Source organism: Tamandua tetradactyla, chromosome 13 (assembly GCF_023851605.1).
Source record: "Tamandua tetradactyla isolate mTamTet1 chromosome 13, mTamTet1.pri, whole genome shotgun sequence".
Taxonomy (NCBI): Eukaryota; Metazoa; Chordata; class Mammalia; order Pilosa; family Myrmecophagidae; genus Tamandua; species Tamandua tetradactyla.
Window position 1 is genome coordinate 79,203,821 of NC_135339.1, and position 12,639 is coordinate 79,216,459.

A 12,639-nucleotide genomic window follows, 5' to 3' on the forward strand; every position below is an offset into this window, starting at 1 on the left:
AATGCTGGCTATCACTGCCCCATTTCACAGTCTTATTCAATTGGATGGATAAAAGCTTCAGGAAAGGGCCACCTGAAGATGGAAAAGTTCAATGGACGATTTTCAGCTCGTCCTTCGAGAAGTGTTTTTCATGTCCACCCTTCTCTCCATGAGCCACACCTGCCAAGCATCTGTCCTTTTACTACTAGTAGTACAAAATGACCAAGATACTCCTTCCTCTCTTTTCTTTCTTCCACTTGTCCGGAGGTCAAATGTGTGAGAAGAGGAAGAAAAAAGCAATAAAGCCACTCAGAAAAGCCCTGAGCCCTAGACTTTTTTTTTTCCCACTTTCATTTCTATCCATGATCTGCACCAGGGTAAAACAAACTGCTGAGGAACAAAGTTGGATAATCTTGATTAGTGGAGTCAAAGTCCAGTGAAACTCGACATACATACAAATATACTTCTTAGAGAAGAAAATACTCTTTAGCATGAAAAAAAATCTTTTCACTGAAAAATTATGTCTTATAAGTTAAAAGAGTTCACGCTTCTTTGACATACATAGTTCTAAATCCTACCTTCATTTCCCAGCCAAACTGTGAAGTGTTCTTTGGGAAAATTATTCTAATATGTTATACCTTACTTTTAATTCTAGGGGCTTTCAAGGTCTCTGGGACTAAAAATTAAAGGCCAATAGCAAGACTATAATCTCTATTTAATAGTTCTCCCTCATTACAGGCCGAAGTGACCTTTCTTATCAGCCCAAAATCTTGACAGAAAGATCAAAGTGATGAATTTCCAGTTTTAAATGTCAAATTCAGAATCTATCCTACAGATTTAGCTACCCAGGAAAGAAACAATTTAAAATAGCCGAAATTCTTTCAATTCACTCTTGGATCGATCACGTGTAAAAATTATTTTGCCTTAACTACTTCAATAGCTTTAAAGCAGATTATGGCATACCCTACTCAGTAAGGAAAACTAATGAGAATCTTTTTAAAAAGCAAAGTCCCATTTTCATAATCATGTGGGAGGAACATACTACAGTTTCTATTCAGCTGGATCAGCAAAGGTGCAAAGTATGAATAAATAGCTTCTCTGTGTGAGCGGATTAGACAAATCACATGAGTTAATGAAAGATAAAAATCTAGCAAAAGTTGAAAGGCCATTTGTTCAAGAACAGATTAAACAGAGGCAGCTAACATCACACATGAGGAAGTAAATTATCACCAACACACATAGGCTGTCTTTCTAGATGGTGGAATATAGAATGTAATTCTGGATGGTGAAGCACAGAACGACAGAGACAGTAAATTTTGACACTAGGTTTCCTAGTATGTATTATACCCAAGGTTAGGCACTCAGTAACACCTTAAGTCACTTTAAGTTTCAGGAAAATTAAATTCCTATCTGCATATACGATTTTCTACTGCAAGCATTTAAATATAATTTCTTTTTCTTATGAAGGCTCTTCTCTCAGCATTATTAAAGGTTTAAATTTGAAGTTGTGCATAAACTTAAGTAGTTCAAGTACTACTTTATAATAATCAGTACTTCCAATTTAAGTTTTAGTTTAGCACTTTCATTTTTAACATAATTAAACAAAGTAGAGCTTTTAAAATTCAAATAGTATGAGAAAAAGATGAAAACATTCCAGAGAAGCTCAAAACTTCCCAGTAACAGGAAATTTTCTAAAGTCATGGATTGAAATTTTAAAACTGGAGTATCTGGGACAAAACGAAATGATATGAAAAAACATGTCTAGCTCTGATTTCAAAATATCTACATGGAATCCAAATGTCTGCAACGGAATAGTGCTGTGGGACACAAGATTTCTTTCCCAGGTATTTTTTAGACCCTTTCTATAAACATTTCAAGCGGGAAGTAATGCATATTGGCCCTTAGAAAGTTCCCTGAGAGAAATGGGAGCTGATATCTTCCATACTTCGCACTGTCCCTCTGATGACACAATCTTAGCCATTTTTTTTTTTAAAGGATACTGTTAACATAAACTTCCGGTTTTCTGATGAGGAATAACCTCTGCTGAACAGCAGTCTTCCTGGGTGTGCTCACCGGATCGGGTTGGGAGGTGGAGGCGGGAGTGGTGGCGGAGGAGGAGGAGGCGGAGGCACAGAATTCTCAGACTGGTTCACACGTTTCTGGAGCTCATCAACTGCACAGAGGGCAAGCATTCAGAAGAGAGCTGAAACTCGCAACTGATTTATTTTTTTTTAAATGAACAAGAAAATCTCAAAATCAAGTACCTTTAATTAAGGCAAAGTTAGAAATTTTAATGTGAAACTGCAAGAACTTCCATCTTTTGTTAAAAGAAAAAGTTACCATCTGCTATGAATACAACTATAAAAAGGAAAAAGAAAAAACAAAAAACCAGGACAATGGCTGCATGGCTGGGAGAGGAAGGAATGAGTAGGCTGAAGAAATATTTGCTAACAATGAAGCGCACTACTCAAACACTAAGAAATTGTTATTACTTGACTTTCAAAATGCATAGACCAAGAATTAATTTTAAACATGACATTTAAAAATGAATTTTAATAGCTGTCTACTTCCCTCCCCCACTTTCCTTCACAAACTGCAAATACCAGCATCCTTGATTTTAAACGTCTTATTAGCAATTATTCATTATTAAATGTGCTCAAACTCCTTAAAAACTTTTTGCTCTTCTGATGAGCCTTCTGGAAATAAAATTTATTCATTCAAGTCACTAAAGCAACAACCATTCACCAAGTACCAATAATGTGAAAGGGTCTGTGATGGGTGCTGTGCAAGATACAGTTTCTGACTTCAGGGAGCTCCATTTACATTTACATCCCAAAGGCCAACACCTACAAAATGGCGAATGGCCAGAGGCACTGAACACTATGTCTGCACTCAGGAACTAGCTCTGCCCGTCCCAGCAATTCCATTTTCCATGACTGACGGTACTTCCCAGCAACCCGTCCATTTGTTTTTATCCTCAACCCTTATCTAGGCATTATGGACTAAGCCCTCTGACTCCAAAAGCCCTCGAGCTACTTCACATGAATGCATACATCTCTCTAAAGGGAAGCTGAGTGCATGGAGGAAAGAAGGTATGACGTCGTCTGTTATTTCTTTTCCTAGGATAGGGCTGAGCACAGGAACAGCAGGTACTTAATAAACACGTGCCAAACTGAACCTCAAGTATCTCTTGTGTCTGTCCCCTCCATTCATAATAAAGATGACTTTGGTTATAGGCTATGCTGATATTCACTAAAGAGAATGGAATATTTTTGATTTTGGATCAATTTTTAAAAAATAAATTGCAATTAATTTTCATTTTGTATTAGAAAGCATTGCATCTTTTTAAAAGGAAAAAAAAAAGCCTACATGGTTCTTCTGCAGATTTCAAAATTCTAGTATAAAATCAACCAAAAATATCTGAAGTGAATGTTGAAGCTGTTATAAAGGGAATTACCTGCCTCTTTAAATTACCTACCTTCCAACAGAAACTTATTCTTAAGCCTGTGTGGTAATCCAACTCACACATTCCTGTTAAGCCTTCTAGAACTGAAAGAATAAATCCTTTGATTTAAGCATCCCCTGGTGTTTTAAAAGTTTTTCCATTTAATATATATATTGTTGCCCACTTTATTGCTAGGTGTGATACTGAAAGTATTATTTCATGTGTATAATTAGACACCAAAGATGAAGGCAGTTTGAATCTTAAAAGTTTAACTCCTTTTTTTAAGTATCCTAAAGTGAACAAAACAAAGTAAGAACTTAATGAACAATCTTCTCTGAAGCCCTGGAAAATGCTGAAATTTTTTATATTCCATGCTAATGATATCTTTCTCACTTAACTCTGAATGTGGTGTTCACAAAGGCTCTGAGTCTAAAAAAGAGCCCCAAATACTTGCAAGCCACTTGATGACACTGGCCGTTCTGCTGGCCTGCAACAGTTAGAGGTAAAGGGGCTGGAAATGCTTCTCCACAGCATTTAGTGTAAATTTCCAGACTAACTATCGGCTGGGTTCCGTATAACGCACTGAGAGAGTCACAGATAGTCAAGAGTCCAGAAGCCTACTCATTCTTTTTACCGGAATGCTTTAAATTTCTTGCTTTCTCCTCAGAATTCTGATACTTCGATTCCAATTCCTTTTTATCTTCCTCTAGAAGCTCCAGTTGCTGCTTGAGGTTGTGAATCTCCTTGTGGAGTGTTTCATTTTCTAACTGCTCTTCTAATTCTTTGACCTATAAATTATAAACAAACCTTTACTTGGTGGTAGTGCTTACTTTACTAGGGAAAAAATAAATGTTTCCTTTTGATTCTGCATTTCACAGTGGAGACAGCACACTATCGTGCAAATGTTAGGATACAGATGATACTTCAAAATCATTACCAGCAATTTGATTCCATAAAAATTTACTGGGGACTTAATGTGCCAGGTGCTCTAATTTTTATAAGTAGGTGGCAAAAGTAAAATAATAACTAAAAGTTCATTTAAAAGAGAACTTTGTACCTATTTTCAAGAGAAAAATTCTGGTAGTATTAAAAGATCCCTGGGGAAAAATTTGATAATAAATATCAAAACCCTTTAAAAAGAAAAAGAAAGAAAGAAAGAAAAGAAAGACTCTTTGGTTCAGTAATAGTATTTTAGAAATTTATTTTAAAGAAATATTCACACAAGTGTGCAAATATGCTTACTAAAGTGTTCTTTATAACTGAAAAGAAAAACGAAATAATAAATATCTATCAATAAAGACAATCAATTATGGGGCATTCATTAAATGAAATACTACACAAGCATTTAAAATCAAATGTCAACTTTACACTAACAGAGGAAAATATATTACAAATTGAAAAATTGGATTACAGAATGGTATGTATGCCATAATTCCATTTTAACAATATAGACATTCATAAAATTATATATTTAAATAAAATTTGGATATTGGGATTCTTGGGTAATCAATCTTCTTTTTAAAGTTTTTCAATATTAAACTTTTTTTATAATAAGTGTATGTTATTTTTATAATCACAACAACAATACACAATACAGCTATGTTTTAAAGATTGCTAAATCTGCAAGGGACTTTACAAACAGATAAGAAGTATTTTAAATCACATACATGAAAGACTACCCAGAATAATTGTATAGTTTTGCATAAATGTTTTAAAAGAAGTAGTTGCATAATTTCATTCATAATGTTTATATAATCTTCAGTATTTCAACTCTGCTCCAGCAAGGCTGGGTCACAATAATTGAGTCCTGTATCTCAGATCAACTCAGCAGGTCAGAGACATGTATTATACGCTAAATAAATTCACTGCAAGTGGTTGGACTTTTCAGAACTAAAAGCTCAATTAAAAAGTGCATATTTTCTTTCTTTATTTGAAAAGGTAATTTCTGTTCGTGGGAAAGGAACAAAGGGACACAGGGAGGAAGAAGGAAAAAGGAAGAAAGGGAAGAGGGAGGGAGAAGAAAAAGGAGGATAAGAGGGAAAGGGGGAGTGAGGAAGGAGGTGAAAGGGAGAGGGAACAACTGGAAAGAGAGAAGAGAACAAGGAGCAAGAAAGTGAGATAGGGAGGGAGGGAAAAAGGGAGGGAAGGGGCAGGGGGGAGAGGAATTCTTTCTCTCTTGTCCTCTCCCCTGTCCTCTTTCCAGGCCAACCACCATCACCAGTTTCTTGCCTGTGCATCCAGAAGCACCCTAGACATATACTAACATTTCTTAACAAGAAACAAAACAAAACAAACAAACAAAATTCGACTTCAAGACCAACTTTGTAAAAACTTCTGAGGATTAAATTTCAAAATAATTGCTTAAAGAGACTGATAGGTGTTCACTTACAGCAGCGAGCAGCCTTTCCTTCACAAGCTAGGGGCTCTGCAAGGAGTATAAATATTGATGTAATTTACCTTAAGTGGCCCTTTAATTTGAAAGCCTTTGTTCCACCTCTTCACCTCTCTTCCTCTCCCACCTCCTCTTCCCCACCTACCACAATGACTACACTTTCTGCCTAGCACACAAAAGTCGCCTGTGTCAGCTGGAATAGCTCCACTCAGACAAGTAAAATAACCACTTAGGAAGTCTTTAACATAAACATATACATTTGTGCAAGTTTACAAAGTTAGACATTTTCTCTAAGCAAACAATTACTGCTAACATGGACTTGACTTTCCCTCCCTCTTTATATGAAACCTATGACCTCCAACAAGTTTTGGAGACTAATATACCTTCATAGTACATGCAGTCTCTGAAAAACAAAACCAACTCACAGATTTCCAGACTGTGCATTACGCAAGCTCCTTCTCAGTCAAACCTCCCATTCTCTGCTTCTTCTGACCCTATGGACATTGTAAGGACCTGTATAAATCTATATATTTTAGTTAGGCACTAATCAGGTTCCCTTGGTAGTTATTTTTTCTAAAAGTTGACTGGAAGGACTGAATAACTAAGGCAAAATATGGAATTAGAAATAACTGGAATGACACTTCTCATTTCACTTATATATATATCTTAATACATTTTTAAATTTATACCTTTTGTTGATGCTGAATTCTTTCTTCTTCAAGTAGCTGGGTGAGTTTTGCATTTTCATCTAAAGCTTTCAAAAGCTGCTGGTCAGGGGCAGAGCTCTGTAGCAGAAGGTGGCTTTGTCTTTTTAACTTGTTTTGTTCAATGAACATCTGCAAAAGTTAATTACATAAAGAGCGTATACCACACAATCCCACATAGTTCTCCAACTACAACTTGAGAAAAAGGAAAAGTGTATGCAGTTCTTATTAAAAAAGTAGTAAAAGGCACTCTCTGGTGTATTGTATAGTATAACAGTGTTAGAAGAAGTCATTGCTATAATTTCATTCGTAACTTTTATACCATCTTCAGTACCTCTACCCCGTCCCCAAAAAGGAATATATACATAATAATTTAGTCCTATACATCGGTTTTAATATTTTACCATTGCTTTAAAGTGCATTAATACTAATAGTAGTAGTTAATATTTATTAGAACTTTAATACCACATACCCTACTAAGGATTCTACATGGATTACTTCAATCCTTCCATCAATCCCACAAGTTAAATAACCAACGTTTACTAAATATTTTCTACATGAGAAATATGGTACTAATCATTTTTTGTTCCTTATATGCAATCCTTACAACCCTATCAAGTAGATTCTAGTATCACCCTCTTTTACTGATCAGATAACTGAACTTCTGGGGCTAAGCAACTTTATCAAGGAAACATCTAAGGGTAAAAAAATAAAACAGATTTTAAACTCAGGTCTGTCTGATTTACAAACCCAAAACCCTGAACTACCTGCTAAATTTCTCTGCAGTTCACTAGATCTAATGACACTCTTTCCAAGTGATGAGAGCAGTTAAGGTAGGAGGGTAAAAGGAGACGGTATACTAATGTTTACTGAACACCTTATTTAGTAATTTACATAGACTATTCATTTAATCCTCACAACTTTGCATGACTGAAAACAATTTTATTTTCCATGCACATGTTATTTCTTTTCTCTAACCCTGTACAATTTGCCAATCCAAGAGTGAGATGTTTTACAAACTCTGAAATTAGGCCCATTTTATAGTACAGTTTCACATTTTCAGATTCTTAACAGCATCTTAAAGTGAAATCTACCTTCTTATTCTACCTGACGCCCTACCTCTCTGCGAGAGTGAGGGGTATAGAGCATGATTGAGCATGTGTGCGTGAAGGCACACGTGCCAAGGTGTGCTGCGTTCAAGAACAGTGAGACTGGGTACTCCAACATACTAGGGAAGAGTAATCAATACTTCACTTTAGTATCTTCAAATTCAGACCAATGATTTAACTGAAGTGAATTATTTGAGGTTATCATTTTTATTACAGTAATTAAATTTTTTATACACCTTCCCTCCTAAAACCTAACAAGGTGGGTCTCCTGCAGGTATCTTAGGAAGTCTTCTGGGAGGCAACACGTAAGCCCTTCCAATGGTAGCTGATATGAAGTCTCCTGGCTTTCCACCAAGCAATGTCTTTCACCAACAGTGCTCAGAGGCAGGGAGCAGAGAGTGGGGTGGTCAGGACAGAGGGGGTGAACTCAGCACTGAAAAGTCAGGCCACGTGGTGTCAGGTCAACACGAGGGTAGCACTGCTTCCCTGGGCTTTGGTTTTCTCTTGGGAGAAAGAGCTAGTGCTCCTTTTTCATGCAGCACACATTAAAGAAAACATGCTTAACTTTACATGATTATAAATTATCTCAACTTTGTTATTTTGGAGAGAAGAGTGGTAAAGACATATGACATCCAATCTTGGAGATGCTAATAATGTGAATTTCTTTTGCAGAGTCCCTGTAGCTATTTCTGAATGATAATGGTATAAGATAAAATATATATAGGAAAGGAATTCCTGTAAATAACAATGGAAACTTTAATAAATTTACTCATTAGACCACTTTTTCTAAACTTGAAGGTACTAAAATGAAATATTTGATATAACTCCTTTTCTAGAGATATATTTCAAGAGAATTCTAAGTTACCAAACACTAATGAATTTGATTATCAGCTACATTAAGAACTTGGCTGGAGTTAGGAAGTTGCTCTCTTAATTTCTCTATCAGCTGAATAAAACCAACAGGTATCAGAATTTCAGAAAAATTTATAAATCTTTGCAAAAGAAGAATGACAATGAGAAGATCTTATGTCATTAAATGTAAGTAATTCTTTCCAAAACAGCACTCAAATATCATCACTGTTGTTTGGGAAAAAATCTAATACATAATATTCTCACACGCATAATGGGAATATGTTAAACAAGGCATCCACACCTTAGGAAAAAAACAAACTACACTAAATAGCAAGAAAAATGCAGGAAAGTCATTAAAAATTTAAATTGTGTTGAAGAAATATTATAACAGCATAGTTATGAAGACACTGTTTTCTTCTTGATATAGGGGATTATATTTTTGTTTTTTGTTTTAAAAGAACAAGTGGGAGTAAGGGTAAGGGAAGTTCAAGCAGAAACTCATTTTTTACTTTACATATTCGAGAATTTCTTGTATTTTTTTTACATGGTATATACATTTCCCTTTGTAAATAAAGATGATGTATTTAACTTAAAAATTGAGAACAGGGACGACATTTGTTTTCTTCACCATTATACTCACAATATTGGCACACCATCCGGTACAAAGAAACTTAAAAAGATGCTTGCTGGGTGCACAGAGGAACAAAGCGGAACAGAACGGAATCCCTCTTGTTAAACTAAGTCATGTGCCTTTTAGCAGTACTTTACCTGTTAAAAATCTGAGAATATTCAAACCATGCAAAAGAGGAAATATACTGGCTCAATCTAGCTCTATTAAAAAAAATTCTTCTCACTATTGCTTAGAATGAATCTATTGTCAAGTTATTGCACGCCACTGCAAGTATATATATGCTATCAGTAATAAACTGCCACTGCTCTTGCTTTCCCTCCTCTATTTCCTGTTCCCATTTCAGGTGAACAGGTCAGCTTCATTGTTTCCGCCAATCACTAAGGCTTAAGGCCCTACCAGGCGAGTGGCAGAGTAAATCACTCAATTTTGTGTTCTCAGTGGAATCCTCCTTCTTCCATCTCTCTTCTCCGCTACTGCCACGGCCTTCAAGGTCTTACACGATGCTTTGTATTCTAACATCATTCAACAAACAACAGATGGAAAACTGAAAATGTCTTTCAACACAAGACTCTGGCATTTGGGTCAAGCTCAGCCAATCTTTGCAGTTTTGCGATTGAGGCATCTGTCTTCACATTAGCTCCACCACCTCCCCACCCCATTTATTAGAAATCCATTATTGATACTGCTGCAGCTTTTTCCAGAGGACGCTGACACACTTCAATTCTTTTTCTTTTTCTTCCAAGTAGAGGGAACAATATTTACTCACCTTGCATTAAATTCACTGAATATTATAAATCATAATATTTCAAATTGGAGCTACTTAGACTAAACCTTTTGTGGAGTTCATTGCTACCACAGCCATATCCAAGCACAGAAAGACTCCTACAGAAAATAATCTGATTTTCAAATGTCATTCCCATAACCTCATGTTTTGTCTTCCTTCTATACCTTGGATACCTTCAACTAGGGCTGTCTTTCATTTTTCAGCTACTTTCCTCCAACCCACACAGTCTCCACACAGAGTCAGAACTGAGCCAATCTCAAGGGGATCCGCTCCACACCACGAACCAAGTGGTGCCTTATCATTTCCCTGAAAACCAGTCCCAGAGCATGAAATACCCAACAACTACATGTCAACAGCAGTAAACCAGAACACAAGAAGTACAAAGCTAATCTCTAACACAAGAGGAAAATCACTACACTGGTGAAAGGCTGAGATAACGGATGTACAACGTGGAAATGTTTTGACAGCTAATGGAAAAACCACTTGCATAATGAAAGCACTGTACAGTGGCTGAAAAGAAACACTAATACCATGATTCTGTTCTCTGAGATGACATACGGAGGTATACACCAGATTCTGAAGGCTCTTTGAAACTTACAGACAGCCTGTACTCAGGCTAGACTTTCCATCAGAAGTTACAAGCATCCGTAAATGATTTTAAAATTCATTTGGTTGGGCTCATATCGTCACCCACATGTGGGAAAAGCAAAACCCAAGAGGCTAAGGGAGTGCTATGAGGTCATACAACTCATAATCGACATGGCCAAAATCTTAACCCAGATCTTCTGACATCCATTCAGTGATCTTGATACTACAGCTGTCCTCACCCCATGTCAGCTGACCCTTAACTCAAAGTGATAGGTTCTTACCCAATCTCAAAAAATATAAAAAAATTAAAAAAAATAACACGTCATCAGCAAAGTCATTTAAAACAACAAAAACGAAAAACTGGATCTCTGTAAGATACCCACCTCTTGCGCAAATGACTCTGCTTTCTTCCGAAGGCCTTTTTCCAATTCCAGGTTTACTTGCATTTCCTCATACTCTTCTACTGCTAGCATGGACACTTAAATAGACAAGAAAAGAAAATGGATGTTAATATGTCACACAAACTATCAGGAATATGGATGAAAAATAGTATTTAAGAGAGATTTCACATAGACACCCTCATTCACTGCTGGCTGGAATGATACAATCTTTTAAGAGGGCAACTTGGCAAGTAAATTAAAAAAACTGAAAATTTTCATACCCTTGATGCAACAATTCCACATCTAACAACACATACCCTAAGAAAATAGATCATAATTACATATGCAGAAATTTCATTTGATGTTCTCTGCATCAATGCTGAAAACAGTAAAATAACCTGCACGGTCTAACACTGGGATCAGTAAATTACGGTATATACAAGGAATATCATGCTACCATTACAATTATTATATTATAGAAGTATATTTAGTAAATGGAAAAAAAGGCATTTGTGATATGATATAATAAGAAAATAAATAAATCATTAGTGTAAAATGAGCTCAATTTTGTTCTGTAGGCAGGACTGACGGAATGATGATGCCATTAGAAATTAGACATACCACAGATGTATAAAAAAGCATCTGAATGTGCATTTCACAGAAGAGGAAACATGAAAGACAAATGAACATGTGAAAAGATCACCTTCATTACTAATCAGGCAAATGCAAAGGTAAAAACACAAGGAAATACCTTTCTACACCCATCAAAAAGGCAACATTAAAAAGTATAGCTATATCAAGTGTTGAAGAGGAGACAGAAAAGTGGGAACTCATCCATTGCTGATGGGAGTGTAAATCGGCTGATGTTTTTAAAATGCTCACCTGCCATGCAGGTTTCTGGTCCATGCACCCAAAATAAAGAGAAAGTGAAAAAAATATAACTGGCCTTATGTTGCGAATTGATAAATAATTTTACATGGAGGCATACACCTTAGTGAAATTCCTGGATGTGTGCACTGGAAGACATGTATACGATTTTCCCTAACAACAGGACTTGTAATAGCAAAAACCTGGAAACAACCCAAATGTCTACCACTAAGATAATGGATTTTGATATGGCCAGGTAATGGAATATTATACAAAAGGGAAATTAACATACCACAGCCATGCTTGTCAATATGAATGAATCTCACAAACACAAAAAAGCAAGCTGCAGAAGAACATATGCAAAATGATTCTGTTTACATAAAGTTCACAACATGTAAAATTAAACAAAGTGCTATCTGAATAATAGGTATTTGGTAAAACTCAAATAAAAGAAAGGAAACAATAAAAATTCAAGCTAGTGTTGCTTGCTCTCTGTGGAGAAAAAGAGAAGGCCACGAGCTGAGAGGGAGGCTCAGGGACTTGCCTACAGGTAAGGATAGACAGTTTTCTTTTACTGATATTCTCTTTGTTATCCATATAGATGACAAACATTTAACACAAAATATATGCACAGGCATTTTTTTAAAGACAGGAAGAATAAATACCGAAACGTTCAAAGTGCTTATTTCTGGATTGTAAAAGTTGACATTTTTCTTCTTTTCCTATATAAATCTAAACTTTCCACCAAAAGAGTAAAAAGAAAAGGATTACAAGTTATTTTTAAGTGTCCTCCACACTTACAGAGGAAAGAAACAGCCATGGATCCATTCAGACCCAGAGGCACTAAAGAATTCCTTCAGTGGACAGAAGGAGAGAAAACTTTTGGAGGAAGGAACTTTCAAAAAAGA

The 12,639-nt window shown here is 35.9% G+C and overlaps 2 protein-coding genes across 5 annotated transcripts in view; one reads left to right on the plus strand and one right to left on the minus strand.

The window, feature by feature from the left end:
* ENO4 (enolase 4) overlaps positions 1-12,639 on the plus strand; it is a 91,351-nt gene that overhangs the window by 76,518 nt on the left and 2,194 nt on the right. The window lies entirely within an intron of this gene.
* Positions 1-12,639, minus strand: part of SHTN1 (shootin 1) — a 105,514-nt gene that overhangs the window by 38,171 nt on the left and 54,704 nt on the right. The window contains exons 8-11 of the mRNA XM_077126150.1: positions 10,868-10,962; positions 6,506-6,652; positions 4,059-4,212; positions 2,053-2,152 (exon numbers count right to left, since the gene is read on the minus strand). Coding sequence (XP_076982265.1) covers positions 2,053-2,152; positions 4,059-4,212; positions 6,506-6,652; positions 10,868-10,962 — 496 coding nt within the window. The remainder of the gene's footprint in view (positions 1-2,052; positions 2,153-4,058; positions 4,213-6,505; positions 6,653-10,867; positions 10,963-12,639) is intronic.